This window comes from Tetrao urogallus (genome assembly GCF_951394365.1).
Source record: "Tetrao urogallus genome assembly, chromosome: 1".
Taxonomy (NCBI): Eukaryota; Metazoa; Chordata; class Aves; order Galliformes; family Phasianidae; genus Tetrao; species Tetrao urogallus.
The window spans coordinates 90,034,476-90,054,778 of NC_136813.1; the positions used below are offsets into that span (position 1 = coordinate 90,034,476).

Consider the following 20,303-nt stretch of genomic DNA (forward strand, 5'->3'; position numbering starts at 1 on the left):
TGCTTTTCCAACTGGTGAGCAACCAGTAACCAGAATGCCATTTTTGTTTGTTCATCTGCCACTACTGCTGTTATTTAACTGACATTAAGAATTCTTCTTTTTAAAAATTACAGTACAACTCCTCTTAAATGCAGATTTGAACAATGGGGACCAAGAAACATTAGTAGGCATATGATATCTACTGAAGACATAAACCAGTGAAACAAGTTGAGAAGATGTATGTGCCAGTATAGTGCCACCTGGAAGACAGTCATTGATTATACTGCAGAGAGATGCCTGTATCTCAGCCATATTCCACATGTTTCCAAAAAGATGAGTAAAAATGAGATACTATGAAATCGGTATTGTCAGAAACATCAAAACTAGATTAATAAGAAAAAATCAGTGCCATTTTTTTCTCACTGTGCATATGAAATCCAGATGATATTGATCCGTGTAAATCACAGAATCATAGAATCAAAGAATCATAGAATGGCTTGAAGGGCCCTTGGAAGGGCCCTTGAAGACCATCCAGTTCCAGCTGCCTGCCGTGGGCAAGGTTGCCATCCACTAGGTTATTGAATGAATGTATAGCGTTAGCCAGATCGAGGATGTAAAAGCTGCAAACCTGTACTATCAAAAAGACTGATAATTAAGAGTAGTCTGATACAATTACAGTGAGGATTTATAAGATGTTGTGAATAACCATGTCGTTTGAAGCGTACGTGTCTAATGCCATCTGGTGTGCTACAAGGACAATTTCTTGAAAGAATTGTGGAGTCGTTAAGCAATCAATGTATGTTTAATTTCAGGTTTCTACTATTAATTTATTTTGATCGATAAATATGCAATGCAACAAACATATAATGCAGAAGAGTATTTATTGTGTAGCAGAATGGAGTGATCAACAGAATTGTTAGGCTCTTAAGTACCACTCAGTAGGAGCCGTCACGGTCATCATGTGGCATAGTGAACAGGTAATCAGTGAGGAGAAACTGTTGTAATGAAAATAACAGAGTAGGACATGATCTATCAAATATCATCAGCTTCACCACAACTTCCTGTGTAATTTTGTGTAAACAGGTGTTCTTTCTGACAAGGGCTATTTATCCTTTTCATGTAACTGAAGAAGAAGAAATAGTGGAAGACAGCTACTGTCTGATGGGGTCAGACAGCCTGTACCAGACAGCACCTCCCTGTCATGAGGTGGATGTTGCTGCATGTAAACAGCAGTCTTGACCACAGGGGTTGCTCAACTCCTTCCCAGAAGTGCTGATTTTGCTGCACGCGTGCAAATCATTTGTACAACATGGGCACACGAGGTTCAGTGTTTAGTGAAAGTGCCATCTTTTGTGACACACATGCACTTACAGAAAGAGTTATACAGACACCTCTATTTTTCTTTTGTGCCTATTGCCTGTAGCTGTGCAGATCTAAGCAACGCCTGCAGGCAGCTGGTTCATGCTGCTTTTGCAGCTTCCTGCACACCCAAACACTCTTGAAACCAATGTAGGCAGCAGGCTATGGGCTCTGGTGGCTGATGAGAAGGTGGCTTTGGACAAAAGAACACTTTGGTGGCTTTTTGTGAGTGCCAGCTCTTGGCTAGCACAGTCACAAAGTGCTAATGCTAACAGATATATTTAGTACCCTTTTTCTTTTTTCAGTCTTGGAGGAAATCTGTGCCCTTTAAAGTTATGAGATGGCTGCAAGAATTATGCAAGATGTGTTCTTGCAGGATGTAGAGCATTCCGGTACTAAAATGATGAGGCCGGTTAAAAGCATCCATAAAGCAGAACTATTTAGGTCTGCTTGGCTGTGGAAGCCTTACCAGAAAAGAAAAAAAAAACCAACCAAAAAACATTTCCTTCTGCAATCAACAGTGGGCAACTACTGCAATAAGTGACAGGTTATGATCTAGCCTGTAGGAGATAAGTGCTTGGATATCACATGTTTTTAGGATAATATATTCTTTGCAGATCATTTCTGACCTTGACCCAGATTTATCATTTTTATGATTTCTTATCTTGTGTGAAGACAGATTATAGGAAACCATTTTTATGGCACCTTACTTATATCGGTCACATTTCACAGTAACCACCTTGCAGTCAAAGATCATAAAACAAATTACAGCAAGCTCACTAGCTTTTTACTGTTGGAAATATTCAGTAATCTAATATAAAAGCCACAACATTCACAGTTTATGTTCCGGTAAGTTTGAATGCAACTTTCTCACAGGTGACACAGAAAAAAGAAACAGAAACCGGTGTTGATAAAATCTGTTCTATGAGAAGCTCTATCTCCAGTATGCAGGCAGCCAAACAGCAGGGAAGATAATGTGTGCTCCTGTGGTCATGAATGTCAGTCCTAAAGCACATGTGCTATGGAGGAAACCAAGGCAGGCAGGCTCCACTGAATTTATTTCTGTTGGCTGACAGGCAAAGGACAAATCATTCCCTTGTTTCTTCTCACGTCAATTCTGGAACAGGATAAAAGAAGCAAATGCGGCATTTCATCTTGCTTGAAAAGTGTAGAAACATGAGATCAGGAAGGAAGGACTTAGGAAGCCAGCTGCATGTTGTAGAGCCCCGGAGGCAGGCTCTTTTGTGTCTATCCCTTTCTCAATGGACTTTTGCTTTTAGAGTCAGGTTTTCTGCCACTTCTCAGGGAACATCTCCCATACTTTTTCTGTTCTCATCGTTAGAAATCTTTTCCTCATATCTGTCTTGTTTCAGTCTTGAAACTGCTTTCATGTCTGTCATGGACATAGAGGTGAAATTTATTCATTTCCTGTTTTCAAAAGTCTCTCACATATTTGAAGACTGTCATGTCAGCGTAAGTCGTTTTTTTGTTAGACCACATTGTGCTGGCTCTTTTCACTAACCTTCACAGAGCTTTTTGTCCTCCTCCTGATTTTTCCCAGCTCTGGATGTAGCTCTCTAGCTCTCACTGGTGCTGGATAGTGGGGAAGATTGTCTCACACATTACATGTACCATTCTGTGGTCTGTACATTCTCTGCGGCATTTGCCTCTTTCGCAACAGTGCACTGTTGACTCATTTGTAACCTGACCCAATATAAGCTCTGTTTTCATCTTCTTCCACCTAAACTAATTTTCTTAGTCTGTGACGGCATCTGGTAAGACATGGAAAATCTTACTGAAGTCAGAATACAACCAACTGCTTCTGCCATGTGCAGAAGTTTGCTGATGTTCACTGACAGGAATTCAATCATTTTCTTTTTGTTAATGCATTGATATTCTGCAGCTGAATGTTAGTTTCTCTACATCATTTTGAGAGCTAAAAACTTTATGAGTGAAGTACACACTCAAAAAGCCTGCCTGCTCCCTTCCCAGCACAGTGCTTGCACATTTGGGCCCTATTTCTATATTTCTTGAAGAAAGTGTAGTTGGAGTGCTGTGCTTGCATTAAACCCTTGATCACCCCCCGTAAAAGTAGACTTTTTACCCCCTTCCAGACATTGGTATGAATTATAGCAAGGCTATAGTTAAGAGGTTTTTCACAAGTAAGCTTTTCACAAGTTCTATCTATGTGATCAGCAACTTGCTTTTAGACTTTGCTGTCATTGAGACCTGGGAGTTTACATCAGGAAAGTCTATATAAAGGAAGTTCGAACTTTCCAACATGTTTCCATATCCCTTCACATTCATGAGATTGCAGAAAGACTCTGATGTTCAGCTCTTGCCCTTCTCTTCTGACCCTCCTCACACACTGAGATCTACAAGGAGAAGGTTTGTTTTGGGGCAGGTATAATTTTGTGTATCAAAACTGCTGAATATTTTAAGTGCATGAGAAAACTCAGGTAAATAAAAGCACAGGTATCTGGTCAGAAGAGTGCATTAGCTTTTGAAAGGCAGAGGGGTCACGATTTGCAACAACCAGCCTCCGGAATGTGAGAAGTCTGCTGTCAACTTGTTATTTTTTACAGTCTTTGAAGACCTACCAAGTGTCTTCACAACACCTAGCCATAATATATCTCCAACTTCCTTCTTTATAGATAATTCTTCATAATGATCAACAAGTTGTGCTTGATTAGGATGAGATTCAGAGCCTCGTTGTATCAACAGTTACATCAGCATGTCTGAAAATGTAATCCACGTTCAGAGCTCCAGGTGTGATTTACATGGTGTTGGTAGCTATGTTACCCAAACAGGTCTGTAAAGAAAGTCCATGTTTGGAGAACCAGCAGTCTGGTTTTACAAAGTGCATTGTAAACAAGAGGTGCTGGAAGAAAGGAGTAGAAATGAGAGATGATATATGAGTTACACAATGTCTGTCAATGGGAAGATGGAAGAGCTGAGGTGTTAAACATTCTTTGGTCTGGTGCTGTTGCCAGTGTGCAGTCCTAGCACCAGTGAATGCACATCAATGCTGATGGAGTCAGGGCTTCCTCTGTAAGGCTTCCCCAGTGTTATCTCATTTTTCTTTTTGATATCGTTATCTTTCTGTACCTTCAGCCTTTTACAGTAATTACTTGAAAGCATTGGTATTAACTCAAAGGAATACAAGAGGAAAATTGGAAAAGATTCTGTACTAGGTGTACAAGTGAGTAACTTCCAGTCTATTGACACACCTGTTGGTTTTTCAGAGTGCTTTCTGTACAAGCTGTGAAAGAAATAGCTATTTTCACCTTTCTTTCTCAAGATAGTGCAATATCAAGGGAAGGGGCCTTGGTTTGCACCGATACTCCATACCACTTACTCAATAACATGATTAACAGTAAACTAAATATGCTTAGTAACATAATTTCCCATACCACCTCAGAAACAAACTTAGTACCACAAATTCTTGTACTTAATTTCTTGTTAAGAGGCTATTTTAAAGCTTTTCCTGGTGGATGTAGAGTTAAAGCTTCTGAAAGCCCTTCCAGCAATACTGTTCAGTTGGAGTCTCTCTGGCCAGGCAGCACGTGTGGATTTGCACTCTCCAGCCAGCCTGCCTTTGCTGGTGCCTAAGGAACCCGCATGGGGGGAAGATGCTGAAGCTACCAAACACAGAAAGAAAGTGAGCAATGGCTGATCTCATCCCTTATCATCTGGGTTGGGTTCTGCTGTTCCCTTTTTCTTTGTTGTTCTTTTCTGTGATCAGTCTTGTTCACCACAAGCTCTTCTTTTGTTTTCCCTACTTCTCCATTCCTTAGTCATTCTTCTCTTGCTATTTTTTTAATTATTTCCCTTTCTCCAAAGTAGTCTGTTCTACTTTGTCAAAATCCTGACAGACTTAACAGCAAGCTCATCTTGCAGTTTAAATCATAAACACCTGAATTAGAAGTGCAGTTATTTTATTTTTTCGCTTTCATCATACTCACCACAAGCTAAGCTCATTTAGATTGTTGGTCTCTGAAGAGGCACAGAGGGCTCTTACAGAGAAGGATCTCATGACATTGCCTTCCAAAGGAGCTACTGATGTGGTGGAACTTGAGGGTTGGCTTTGTGAGACAAGGTCCAGAGTTTCTAGATATATCACCCCTTGTCACTTTGTCCTTTAGTCTAATTGTGACTGGGCCTTAGCTGGAACAGCCTGCCATACCCGAGAAAAGCTGCTTAGAAAAGTGTGAGTGAAAGCTGGAGGCATGAATGGCTTAGCTTGGCTTTAGCCAGGATAATTATAAATGAGGTGAACAGACATGTCAGAAGTGAAAAGTCAGAAGTAAAAAATGAGCTGGGCTTTCCCTTTTTGTAGTGCTGTGAATTCTTCACATCCTAGTTGCACAGCTCTGTCTTCATCCTTTATATTGTGTGGCTGAAATTTAACAAAAATGTCCTTCGAATTACACAAAAAGAATATGGTTTGCCCCAACAGGTTCCTTGACCTGTTATCTGTGTTATCTGCTGGAGCTGCACTTGTGAACACTCCACCTTTATCACAGGTGAATTCTCAATGAGTGCTCTGTGTGGGAGCTGTGAAGTACAAATCATTACAGCCTTTTTAGCCATAAACCCTGGTATGGTGTCAGAAGAGTCAAATTTAGCAAAGAAACTAGAAGTCATCTAAGGACTTTCTGGAAACCCCCATGAACCACAGAGATGTAGAGTTGAGGAATTCACTCCTATTGCATGCTAACCAAGGCACAGCTGGACTATGAATATATTTTTCATCTTGGAGTCAATCACATAAAGGATTTTGATGGTGACACCGACAGCGAATGAAAGGCAGCTGTTTCTTTGAGGACAGCATGTTCCATATCAAAGCAAAGTAAACCAAGGTTATCAAGACAAATGCTTCCTTTCCCTGCTTTGAATTCGTTGAAAGAGGAACAATCCCTCTCCTCTCCTCGTGATACAACAACAACTGTGTCAGTAGAGACACAAGGGGAAACACTTCCTCTTTTTAAATGGGAAAAGCCAAACTCTCAAGATTTCAGAAACAATGTTCTTGAACAGATTCTTGCTGCCTTAATCTAAAGAGACTGTATTTCCGAATAGCCAAGGTTTTTATTTTTAAGTTGGGCTTGCCAATGAATCTGTGATCAAGTGGCAGAGCACAGCGCCTTATCTGTGCCCTCATCATAATTCATTGTTTTCAGCTGCTTCTAATAGACAAGAACTTCAAGTTTTTCCATGAAAATCAGCAGTCAGAGAGAGAAAGGGCCTTCCCTAATGGCCTGAGCAAAGGGCAGGGAAATGTCAGCCTTATTCTGATGTCAGCTGGCCAGTCCACTGCTGGCATAAGAGCTATGCTATGTCATTTTTGCTTTTGAGAAAAAAAACAAAAAACAAAAAACAAAAAACCAACCAAACAATGTACAGAAGTTGAAGAAGCTGCTAATATGGAAGGAGGTGCATTTTTATGGCGGAGAGGCAAGCCAAGTATGCCACACAAAATGTCTGAAAAAAACAGAGCAAAAGTGCCTTCTCACATTTCCATATCCCAAATGGTTCATTAAAACAAAAGGTGATGGAAATTGGAAAGTACAGGAAAAGCTAATCCAAACTACATGTGACTACCCTGTACAAAGAATCAGCGCCTGTTCTCGTGGTTCTTTCTGCAGCAGTTCCTGCAATGCATGCTAACAAGCCTCAAGACTGTAACCCCAAACATTGTCATTTCCACATGAGGTTACACAGTTTCATTTGTAACAAGTCACTTCTGCTGACTGCATTTTTCGTTGTCAATTGAATGCAATAATACATGTACCAAAAAAATTGCATCGCTCAAAGGGTTAGAGCACAGTGCAAAGGTCACGATGATAGTGGTGTGCACATAACCTTCGCACAAATAAACAGGTCTATAAACCTCAGGTAGCATTACATAGCATGTCATAGCATGTCACAACCAGCTGGTTCCAATTTTTATTTTTATACTGAGAATATGTATCAGTAGGTAAATAAAATGAACTTTTAAATCTCTCTTTAACCGTAAAGTTTTCCATAGAATTCAGTCGACTCTGGATGAGGTAGGTAAACTTTAGTAAGCCATGGAAACTGCAGGGCAGAAGCTCAGAGGACTGAGCAACACCTGAACACAGAGGACTGCCTGGCAGTGCAGTGCTATGTTCCTGTTTTCCTTAGCAAGGATGAATAAGACCTTGCAATGCAAATCACACTGAATATTAATGTTTGGTTTATTATGACGGTACATTACTCACTGTGAATAACTCCAGAGTTCTGCATCAGATTAAAAAAAAACAAAAACAAAAACAATAAAAAGATTACGTTGCTATGGATATCTTAAATACACACACTTTCTCATTACAAAAATAAGTCTGGTTAGCTCTTTCTTTGCAAAATGTAATTTTGCTGTAAAAACCTTATACAGCGTGCCATTGTGACTAGCTGTTGCAATAAATAGTTCAACCAAGTTAAATTAACTAGTACCATATTTCTGATATTTGCTTTTTAAATTAATGGCATAGTATAGCCAGAGTATTGCTACAACTTCTCAGCGAGCCACTAAAAACAGTGGCAAAAAATTATGTATCATTTACTTTACTACACAGCCATCAGCGAGTGTCTTGGACTTTAAAAAACAACGTTTGAAGTCTGTGCTGAGTTTCAAATATGAATTTCCCTAAGAACGCAGCAATAAGAGAAACTTAACAACCTTTGCTTTTCTTTCAACGTGACTGGAGTGGGAGGAGTGTTTACTCCCTTTCCAAAGGTGATAGAATTTCTGAATCAGAAACTTCTTGTTTGGAGTCCCGATGGTATTCTGTTGTTTCGCTGGCCTCTTCCACAGTTTCATCACTTTGACTTTTAGGTTCTTCTGAAATGACAGTGAGCCAATCATGAAAATGATGCTCTTCTTGTGGAACTGGAGAAATAAACTGTGAACCACTAGGAGGCTTGCTCAAAAACTGTGAAGGAAAGAGGAAATGAGAGGTAAGCTGCACCAGCCATCCCATCCTGCTTGCTTAGAAATATGCTTTATATCGTTTTCCACACAAGCTAGCTTTCTTAGTCCATAGAAATCCTTTAGAGTGCTGACAATAGAGCAACCTCTTCTCCCCTTGCAAACCAGAAGTGCCTTTACTTGTAAGAACCAACCCCATGGCAAGCAACTTCTATGGAACATAAACTTCTAAAGAAATATAAAAACCATAAAAATATAAAAACCAACCTCCTAGGTTTTGTTTGGGAAGAAAAATGATGATGATTTTGCTGCTGGTGAAGAAGCCCACAGAGATTTGTAGAATAGCTTCAAGAGACACAAATCATCTGAACCATCTCAGAGAGATGTTAGCTTGATACATTGAATAGTGCTGTCTTAAATGTCAATATAAAACATAACTACTGGGTAAAGGATAGGGAGGGAGATCTGCAGAGCTATGCCTACACAGCAGCTGAGCTCCAGGTTCAGCAACTGCTGAGTGCTGAGCATATGCTTAACTTACAGTACAAGGTGATTGCTAGGCCTGCTACAAAGCTGTAGAGTGCCAAATCCTGAAGGAGGCAAAATGGAAGGCTGAAGAAATACTTCAGGAAATTTAGAGCAGTATAAGTTAGCAACTTTAGCACATATAACATTTTGCATAGCCTTGTTCCTTAGAGATTCTGATTTAGCATAACTGATTTAAAGTTGCTGCAAGGGTAACAAAGTCATTGCTGGAAGCAATGGCTTATTTTATCCTGAGTCTTCAGATTTCACTAAATTCTTTGCTTAAGTTGAGTTTTAGTATATTTGTGTAATAACCATTTCAGGAGAGGTGTACAATCTGAAGTGAAAAATGAGAAAGTGGAGACAGATCTCAGCTGCTCGCTATATTAAGAGGAACCATGGGTTAACACCTGCTATTCTCTGACTTCAAAATGCAAGACAACATCCTGTTTCTAAGCCATAGAAAGCCTCATATTACAGATTATATAATTGCTTTAGGAATACAAGTCTATGCCAATTTTTTTAATTATCCAACCTTTAAGTATTTTAGACTATCCTGTTGCAGAGCAATTCAGAATTACGGCATTTTAAAGTTTATTTTACACCAGTATTCTTCAAAAGGAAGTCTGGTTTCAACACTATGGTTATATCCATGCAGAACTCGATAAAGAAAATGAGCTAAAATTAATGCAAAATTTATAACCTTTAAGTGTCTGAAACTAAGCATGAAATGAAACAATTTCCACCACCACGCTCCTGCAGAAATGTACCTTCTTTTGTCAGCTTTTCCCAAAGTTCACAACTTCATCACTTACGCTTAGATGAATAAATTGTCTGTAGTTCACATATGGCAGAAGAGCAAGAGCTACCATACACAATAGATATATACTAGCAGACAGCAGAATGAGTTCTTCAGAGCACCTACCAATAACCAGCACTGTCCTTTATCATCTGCAAGCCTCCCAGATGGCTGACAACCAGGAGCAAAGGAAGAACGCAAAATCAAATGAAAAGGTTTGGCTGCAGAGAAGCTTTGAGAAGCAAAGAGTTGTACTGAAAAGGCTGATTTTAATTGTGGTAGGGAGGGAACAAACCTCTTTCAAGTGTTGTGGGAAAATATACGAAGGGCAGAAAACATGCTTGGTGAGTCGGTACAGATACCAAAAGGAAATGAAACAAATAGGAACAGATATTATAACAGCCAGCATTGATCCTAGAAGAACAATCACAACTATCCACACAGGAGTTACACCTGCAAAGATACAAAGAAAAATACATTAAAACTGCAATTACGAATTCTATACATGCTCGTCAAATAATCACTTTCCCAATGGAATTATAAAAAAACAACCTGTCTTAATAGGCTGAGAAGGTTCTCCATAAACTGCATTTAAAAATTATTAGATTTAGAAATTTATAGTTACACTGTTACATGATTCTGCATGCAACACTAAGTGAAAGATGAATTTGATCATGCATGGGATGATATGTGAGAAGAAAGCTCTTGTATACATTTTTTTATATTCTTGGGGTGTAGGAGTTGATACTGCCAGAGTGCAGGGATTCATTTTTCTCTTAAGGATACATGTAACAATGGCAGCAAAGTAAAGACACAGGACAAAACCCTGTAGGCTTCCAAAACACTGAGACTTTGAGAAAATTTGTGTCCATTCATGGATTTCACAACAGGTGATGGGAACAACGTAGCCATGCAACACTGAAAATATTTTACATCGCGATTGCTAAGTGCTGCTTTAGCAACAGATGAACAAGCAACACCATCACCTAAACCCACCTGCAATTTAACTGCAGTGCATGCAGATAACATACAGGTAGGAAAAATATTTAGGACATTTTTAAGAGTAACAGATTAGGTTCCCAAAGATGGCTTCCTCTCCTCATTAACTTGTCTCTCTGCCTGAAGAGAAGGTGTAAGTTACCTGAAGTACACATTTTGTCTATGAAAAAGACATCGTGTAGTGTTCCATTCTCTCTTTTTAACTGATCTTTTATCCTAAATCTCCCTGATGAGATGGCAGGGTCCAACCATACAGATTGCTGGATTCCCTGGGCAGCAGCTAAGGTGGCATGGCTGGAAGTGAATGTGTTTTTGGTGCCTAACTGCCTTAAACGTGAAAAGCAATTTGTTTTTATCATCAATTAACAACTACTGTGCTTTACACAGAAAACACGCAGTGTATTTTCAGAAAATACACTGTGGCCTCATGGCAGACATTGGCCACAGCATCACAGATGGAGCAGACTGCAATTTGGAGTCCAATTCCTTTCTCAGATTTATGGAACAAAAGCTTTTGTACAACAGTGAGTACAGCTAACAGTGAGTACAGCTCATAGTAACTGGAATTCAGAAACATAACGGTGATCAGTGAAGAGCCTGTACTTCATTTAACTCTTATTTTCAAAGTCTGAGCAATGCAGAGGCTTGTGCAGTGAAAGGATTGTGATCAGAGCCATACTCGTTGTAGCTTTTAGTTTCTACCCCCCCAGTTCCAAAGGTGCGCATGTCACCAAATAATACTAAACTAATCAACACATCAGTTTTTGGAAGGCTTACACATTACATGGATTTTCACTTTAGATGCCTTTGTACATTTCCTAATTGAACACCATGTTTATAACATTCTGATGCTGCAGATCTTACCGTTATGACTGGTCTGCTCACAAAGCTCTTGACTCAGTTCTCCTGTTTTGTTCCACTCAGGAATAACCCCTTGCACTTGAATACAGTATATGGTCCACGGCTCCAACTGAGATAATATTTCAGAGTTATGCTTAGTATCTATGTGAATTACCTAATAAAAGAGAAGGATACAAAATAAATGCAAAGCATGAGTTCAGTGAATGTACAAAGTAATTTAAATGGCAGTAGGACAAATCCTAGCAGTTACAGCTGCTATGTGAATCAGGCTTTTAAAGGCAGAATGAAACACCTTACCAGTGTCAAACAACTGATAACTCTCACTGATTTCATCTCTGGTTGGAATGGGAGATCACTCATACCACTGCCTTTGTCTGCCTCTAGCTACATTAGTGAAGCTGTGGTCTAAAGAGCCCTACAGAGATGTGATTAATGGGATGCTTGCAGAGAGAAAGAATTGCCTTGCCAGATGAGATCACCTGAGAATGCTGTTACAGACAAACATCACTTAGTTCCAGAGCCAGTATGATGGAAGATCTAGACAAAATTTAAAAGACAGAGAAATAAAAAGGATTGTTGAATTATTAGATGATAGACAACGATGCAATTTGCTCTTTGCAGGCATGGTTGGTTATGTTTCTTTAGTTACCTATATGGTCCCTGCAAAATATAGCAACTCCTATGACTTGGCTCAGTATGCAATAAAAACAGACTCTTAGGGCTGAGAAGACTTTCTAGTAAGTATTCAAGATTTTGAGCAGGCCTCCACTTCAGAAGAACAACCTATGAAATTACGCAGTCTGTCCTTTTGACTCTTTGATCCTGTTGGGAAATTTGTAAGACCAAACACTGAAGAGTTACAAGCACAGACTCTAACTGAAGTTCCCACTTTCTCTGGTAAATGGTCTAAGTTTGTGGCTCATACGCAAAACCACCTTTGTTTCTTGTAACTGGGGAACTGAAAAGCATGTATTGTTTGGGAGCTAATGATCCTTAATTTTCTGGAATTGAATGCCAAGGAGTTTTGCACAGTAACAAACACACATTAGAATTATATGTAATGGAGTCCTACTAGATGAAAATTGTAGTGACGTACCAAATCCTTCCAGTAATGTGCTTCCTTCTTTTCCTGTAATGGAATTTATGACCCTAAATATTTAATAAATCATTTATGATCTTTAACCAGTTCTCTAAGGAGAGGCCTTTTGAGCTGAGCGACACATCTGCCTGAGGAAAAGGCTGTCCATCAAAGAAAGCGGGATGAAATAGAAAGCGATGAGGTGAAAAGATGATCACAGGAACAGAAAGCCCCAGCCACGGTGGTGTGAAAGCTCAGTGTTCCACAAAGAGCATAAACTAAAGCAACGACACGAGATTTGAATCTAAGTCAGCTTATCACCATGTTCGTAGATACCACTGATGTCACAGCTTCTAAGTATTCCCTTGCCTGTGTGTGTGAAATACACAGACTTGGTGGGAAGACTGCACCACAAATCAAAGCATCACTTCCTGAGGGAATAAAGTCTTATAATGTAGCAGTTATTTCTAATTAAAGAAGGAGCAAATCATCTCTGCGCTACTGTTTAGCTACGCAACTGTCCGCCATTTTGCTCTGAATACCAGTTGTACTCACTAGGCTTCATTCTCTAATTGGTAGTGATACAGTTTTATTCCAATACTGTTATTTTGTTGAAACTTCATATCGACACAGCATTTTACCATGAAAACCCTATACCAAAGTCACGGAGTCACAACATCCTGGAGGCAGAAGTTACCTTTTTATTGCCACCCTTCTTCCAGTAGTGTATTCGGTAGTTCCATGAGCCGTAATATTGCTTAAGAGACCACTTGTCATGTTCATGGTCAGCAGCCGGGCCTGTAAAGTCCACGTGCAAAGTCCCCGACTCAGACTTCACATTCACACTGGGTGGCCCAATGACCGCTATATGGAAGAGATGAAAGAGCAGAATTCAGTTTTGTGTTGTTTTCATGTTGAATTTTTACATCAACTGTGATAATTCATGCTTTAAATCTTTTTATGTATTAGAAGAAAGTAATTTTCTGTCCTGAGTCAGGCATAAATAAACCCTTTCTTAATAGAAAGGCTCTTCAAAGACATTTGCTTTTGCAGTTAACATATTCAATTCACTCAGTTCTCTTTTTCCAGCTGCGGGCACCCTTGGGGAGGAAGGACTATTTCCATGGGTTATTGCTCACTTCTCCTCCTGAGATGCACTGTTGCAACATCTGTCATCTGAGGAGACCTTCCAGTGAAGCATCTCAATGTTTTTTTCACTGTGATTGTTTTGACAAACTGAAACATTTTTATTACTTCTGTGCATCTTGATTGAGCTCCTTAGGTTAAATACTGTATTTCAAAAATGACCTGTCTTTATCAGGTTTTTGTGCCACCACCTAATTTCATGAGTAGCTGAGTTGTCAACAGCATTACATGCTGTGAGCTCTCCATTAAAGCCTCCTCTAATTCCAGCAGCACAACTCTGCCTTAGCTGCCTGTAATAAAGTTTTACCTACCTACAGTCACACTATAACGTGTCCAGGAAAGGAAAAGCTCAATATACAGATAATTCTGCATTGAGAGATATGTATTTAATAAAACACTTTTTCTTTTCTGAACCATGGATTCATGTAATGCTCATTAATCTGTTTGTTTTTGAACTTGTGAAAAATAACATGAGGAAGGCTCCATTAGTCTCATCTTCTTAAGCTGTTTCTACAGTTAAACATGGAATTTCTTTTAGAAAAAAATAAAATATACACCACCAGAAATGGTAACACAGAGAGGCATTCAGGTATTTTTTATTAAGGTGCCTTGCTCAGATCAGCTATGACCACCTTAAAAATCCCCATGTCTTCTGCAGAAATTTGGCCCAGGTAGTACTCACAGGTCCTTCTACCCAGATTTTCTCAATTCAGGCCTAAAGTGCCTCTTTAAAGCCAAGCCTGCACTGAAGGTTACATTTTCTTTCAAACATACATCAAACTACAACTTTATTAATGCTTTACATGTTTGCTCTCTGCTCTGATAACCCGTCCATACTTTTTGTATTACGCTTTCTTTTGGCTGTAATTTACATTTGCCATACATGTCCAATCTGCTAGTTTTATGGGATTTTTTTGTTGTTGTTGCCTCCTTAATTTTATGCTTATATAGAAATGTATGTTTATAAAGAGAAGTTTTGCTACTTCTATACATTATCTATATTACATATCTTATGTGCGGCCCACGGCAATTGTTGTTCACTCAATGCAACCTAGGCAAGCTAAAAGGTTGGACACCCACATTATTTGCAATGCTGTATTTTGTTTATTGTGCTATGTTCCAGCACTTCTGTTCTGGGCAGATTAAGTTACATCAACATTATGCTTTTGGAGAGATAACTAATAGAAATGTTTAGAAAAACAAAGCTGTAAGATTCTCTGAAATCCAAGGAAGAGAATGCTGAAATTAAGCAAATGAAGACTGAGCAAGAAAGAAAGGATTTTAAGAAGTATTTCTCAAATGTGAGATTTGGTATTAAGAGGAAAAAAATGTCTTGGGTAAGATTAATTACATGGTCTAAAACAAGTTGATTTTGCTTATGAGCAGAGGAGGAATGTAAGAAATAAAGGTTCTTATTGGTAAAACTCACTCCCACGTTCCAGTGCTCAGATAAGATATTCATAATTACAGCTGGACTAGGTGACAGCTCTGTGAGAGTGGTGAGGTGCTGGCACGAGCTGCCCAGAGAGGCTGTGGATGCCCTGTCCCTGGAGGCCAGGGGATCAATCAAGGCCAGATTGGATGGGGCCCTGCATGTGGTAGGGGGTTGGAGATTCATGATCCTTGAGGTCCCTTCCAACCTGGGCCATTCTGTGGTTCTTAGAGGTCTTCAACCTTAAATGATTCTATGATTAATATCTCTGCTGTACACAATCGTGTAAGTCAATATCTTTCACAAAGGCTGTAAAGCTTCACTAACAGAATGACGGTATTGTACAATTCAGATTATTTCTTGACATAAAAAAAATAAAATTTTGAATGCCCCCTTTTAAAAATGGAATAAAATAAAACCTCCCCCAAAGGGGTTTTGAATCCCAATACTAATATTCAGGTAAAACAGTGAACCTTCGACATTTTCTGAGAGCAACTTTAGTCTTCAAAAAATGAAAGTGTTACAACTAACATTTCATTTTTTCAACATAATTACATTTAAAATGGATTTCTACACTACAGCTTTTCTTCTGGGGCCAAATTGTACAGTTGCATCAACAGCAGACAACATTTTCATGGCAGATTAGAGTAAGGCTTACTGTCAGCCATTGGCTTAAACCTGACGACCGCCCAGTCCGAGTGCTCGTTTTCCCGCTCTGCCCTGACCCGTAGCACATAGGTTCCATAAACAGACAGAGAAGAGATGTCGCACTCCGTGACGTTCAGGTTGGTTGCCACATTGGTAAAGTCCTGCTTAGGGAAATTGCTGTATGGAAGAAGGAGGAAAAAAAAAAAGTAAATGATGGGTAAACTATAAAATGGACAAAATATCTTACCTGTCAGTGAACCGGGACAGTGGCATATCTGCTTCTTAATACACCCAGTTATGACTCATGGACAAGGAAAGATAGATCAAGGTAGATTATTTCTAGTGTATACACACACATTAGGCACTTCATATATACATATGCATTCATGACAGACTTAGAGAGTCAGAAAATAGAAGCCCTTTTCTTGGCAGTGGTCACAAAGATGTGATTCAGCAGACACTAGGTATTAGACCAGACTGCAAATATTGGACAATACCTCTGTGTGTGTCTTTGCTCTCTAACTGACTTTGTTGGACCCCTCAGAGATGCGTCTAAGAGAGAGCTGGGGAAACAGAGCCTGAGAGCTGACTGGGGACTGTTTAATAAGAAATTATGCTGCTAAGGATGAGAGATCAGAGAAGGTCACAGAATCACAGAATCACAGAATCGTAGGGGTTGGAAGGGACCTCCAGAGATCATCGAGTCCAACCCCCCTGCCAAAGCAGGTTCCCTACAGCAGGTCGCACAGGTAGGCATCCAGGCAGGTCTTGAACATCTCCAGAGAAGGAGACTCCACCACCTCCCTGGGCAGCCTGTTCCAGTGCTCCGTCACCTCACTGTAAAGAAGTTCTTGCGCACATTCGTGCGGAACTTCCTATGCTGCAGTTTCCGGCCGTTTCCCCTTGTCCCGTCTCCACTCACCACTGAAAACAGTTTGGCCTCGCCATTCTGCCCCCCACACCTTAGATATTTATAGACCTGGATCAGGTCCCCTCTCAGTCTTCTCTTCCCAAGGCTGAACAGACCCAGTTCACTCAGCCTTTCTTCATAGGAGAGATGCTCCAGGCCCTTCACCATCTTTGTGGCCCTCTGCTGGACTCTTTCCAAGAGATCCCTGTCAAAGTCCTAAGGTCCAAGGTCCTAATGCTCAGCAGGATTACAGCTGTCAAACAGCAGGTGATGGCTATGCAGGCAGTGAAGAACATACACACAGCTCTTAAGAGTCAATTTTAAAATGTGTTTCCAGTTCTGAAGAAGTACATATGAAACTGCTTTGGTTTTGGGCACCTCAGTACAGAAAAGACATTGAGGTGCTGGAGCAGATCCAGGTAAGGACAACAAGGCTTGTGAAGGGCTTGGAGAATATGTCCTATGAGGAGAGATTGAAGGAACTGGGGCTGCTTAGTCTGGGGAAAAGGAGGCTGGGGGGAGACCTTATTGCTCTCTTTCACTATCTGAAAGGTGCTTACAGCAAGAGAGGGGTTGGTCTCTTCTCACTGGAGGCCATTTCCCCTTGTCCTGTCATCTGTCACAAGTTGTGCCAGGGTAAGTTTAGGTTAGATATCAGGAAACATTTCTTTACAGAAAGGGTTTTAAGCACTGGAATAGGCCCCCCAGGGAGGTGGTTGAGTCTCCATCCCTGGATGTGTTTAAAAACCATTTGGATGTGGTGCTCAGGGACATGATTTAGCGGAGGGCTGTTAGAGTTAGGGTAGGATGGTTAGGTCGTGGTTGGACTGATGATCTTTACAGTCTTTTCCAACCTGAGTGATTCTATTCTATCCTATTCTATCCTATTCTATCCTATCCTATCCTATTCTATTCTATTCGCATAGAAAAAATGTCAGCCTTGTTATTCAGCTCAAAAGACAAGCATCTCACAAGCTAAAAGAAAAGGAGAGCTACCAATTTCCCTATAAAAATTGAAAGAAATCAAACGTGCACAGCTGTAAAATGTGGATTTTAAAAAACAATATCACCAAAAAAACCCACAATTCTGCCATACTTACCTTTTGAACTGGACAGTGTAACTTAGATTGCCTCTGTGAACCGGAGGTGGGTCCCATAGTAAAACGCTCCGAAAATTTACTGACTTTATCCTTGCATTTCGGGGCTTGGGCACTATTCCAGACACTGGGAGCAATCAACAACAAACATTTTAGTGTGTGTTCCCCCCACTGTCTTTTCAGTCACCCATGACATAAATGCAACCCTCCCTTTCAATCTCAGCCTTTAAAACTCGAGCATGTGCTAGCCACATTCCAACAACTAATTAACCCCTGATGCCTATCATTTGTCTCAAGATTGCACAACAAAGACAAATCAGCTGGCATCAATGACTTCCAGTAAGTACTGCCTTCACAATAACATCACTTCTGAGCAATGACTGCTCCTGCTTATGACTTGTTGCCTACCAAACTGCCTGCACAAACTTTCACTGAGATTGCCAGCACTGTTTCTCAGCAGTGCTCCTGTAGTACTAGGGCTAAACATGGATGTGTGGATGATTTTTTATTTATTTTTATTTTTATTTTTTTTTTGCTGAAGGGGAGCACAAACCGCAGATCCAGAAGGGTTTGGGTTGGAAAGTTCACCCGCCCCAACCCCTGCCGTGGGCAGGGCTGCTCCCCAGCAGCTCAGGCTGCCCGGGGCCCCATCCTACCTGGCCTGGAATAAAGAAGAGTCTCTCTGCCCAGCACTAAAAGAATGAAACAGAAACCTTACAGATGTCATCACTGTGTGGATTAGTACTGACATTTCAAATGCTTCGTTCGTCCCTTTTAACAGCCGCCCTTCGGAAAAAGGGAGTTAAAGGAGAAGTAGCTTCGAAGACAAGAGATCTATGAAGTATGCCATACAGATAAAGGTGCTATTGATTGGCATGCTTCGTAAGTGATGAGAACAAAACCGAAATTAAGTAAAGGAAGTCCTCAAACAGCACCGGCCATAGTCCATTACTGCTACGACTTAATCATTTTAAAGCAATCGCTGATACTGAAACGAAATGGAAGGGCACACGTGAGCCTCGTATACAAGCCTCACCCGACCGCTGCTCCGACACCACAGGAGCGGAGCCCCGCTCCGCACTCCTTGCCCCGTCGGGTTTCGCGCAGCCCGACTCCTCACGCAGGCCGGGTCCCACCACCGCCGAGCGCCCCGCTGAGGCGCTTCCCCGCCCACCTCACTCACCGCACAGCAGCAGGCAGCTCCAGAGGGCGCCCCGTAGGGCGGCTGCCATGGCGGCTCCCTCCCGCCGTCAGCCGCCGCCTCACGGAGCCGGGCGCTGCCCCAGCAGCGGGGCTGCCCCGCAGCCCTTCCGCACTGCCGCGGCCCGGCGGGGCGGGGCGGGGCGGCGTGGGGAAGGAGGAACCGCAGTCCTCAGGGAAATTCCCTCTCCGCGCGGCACCGATGCTCGAGTTGAAACGCAAGCAGCGCCTGACGTTTCCCTGTTGTCGCCCTGTGGAGGGGCCAAGATGGATGTATGAATCTGCAAATAGTTAACTTGGCAAGATCCGAGCTGGCAAGTAATTGCACCTGCTTAGTTCTGATCTGAAGAAGTAAATACACAATATATTGTAGTAGCGCGTTTTTAGCTGTTGAACTGTTGTGTTATGTGATTAGCTTGCAAAACTGTAATGGCTTTTAGATGTTGCATTATGGACTAGGAAGCATGTTGTAGGGCTATTCTGTTTTAAGAGAAGTTCAGCAAAAGGAGCACAATAGTGAAAAGACACGAGTAGACTATCAAACATCAAGAGGAGTCAGGGCCTCCACACAAGGCCAAACTGTTTCATCCGTGTGTACAGTGGGGTGCAATAAGCAGATGTCAAGATGCTCCCCTCTATCCTCCTTATTTTCCAACACCCTGGTATATATCACTAAGCTTGCCAAACTTATCTCTATCCAAGGACGAGCAGATGTTCAGAAATAATGGCTGAGTGAGCAAATCTTACGATTTTGGAATCTATAAATTACTTATAATAGGCATCCTCCTACTGAGCGTGCATCAATGAAGAAAGTTCATCTGGAGGACGAGCGAGGAAGACCACTGGATGAAGTAAAATGCTGTCAGTTGGACTGTCATGATGCTAAAAGGACACTAGACTATAGAAGAGACCATGGAATAGAAGACTGGAAACATCATCAATCACTACCCGAGAGAGGTGTTCATGTATTAATTATCTTGCTGGTAATTGAATGCATGCTATCTGTGGAAATATAACAAACTCTGAATCGTGTCAGAGGACTAGAGCACTTCCTCTACAAAGACAGGTTGAGGGAGCTGGGCTTGTTCAGCCTGGAGAAAAGAAGGCTGCGGGGTGATCTCAGTGCAGCTTTTCAGCATCTAAAGGGAGCCTACAAACAGGAAGGGAGTCAACTCTTTGAAAGGGTAGATAACTGCAGGACAAGGGGAAATGGTTTTAAGTTGAAGGAGGGAAGATTCAGGTTGGATGTCAGGTGGAAGTTCTTTATAGAGAGAGTGGTGAGGTGCTGGAACAGGCTGTCCAGAGAGGCTGTGGATGCCCC

At 41.1% G+C, this 20,303-nt stretch overlaps 1 protein-coding gene across 2 annotated transcripts; it reads right to left on the reverse strand.

Moving 5' to 3' along the window:
• Positions 1–8,078: 8,078 nt before the first annotated feature.
• IL10RB (interleukin 10 receptor subunit beta) lies at positions 8,079–19,014 on the reverse strand (the record flags this gene model as incomplete). 2 transcript variants are annotated; one of them, XM_079533607.1, is made up of 7 exons in its annotated part: positions 8,079–8,261; positions 9,907–10,064; positions 11,475–11,625; positions 13,247–13,413; positions 15,786–15,952; positions 17,786–17,909; positions 18,966–19,014. In XM_079533607.1, the coding sequence occupies 7 exons, from the start codon at positions 19,012–19,014 to the stop codon at positions 8,079–8,081; spliced, it is 999 nt and encodes a 332-aa protein (XP_079389733.1). The 2 variants fall into 2 exon arrangements, with proteins under 2 accessions (XP_079389733.1, XP_079389732.1); XM_079533606.1 differs by having other exon boundaries at positions 8,079–8,291.
• Positions 19,015–20,303: the final 1,289 nt, after the last annotated feature.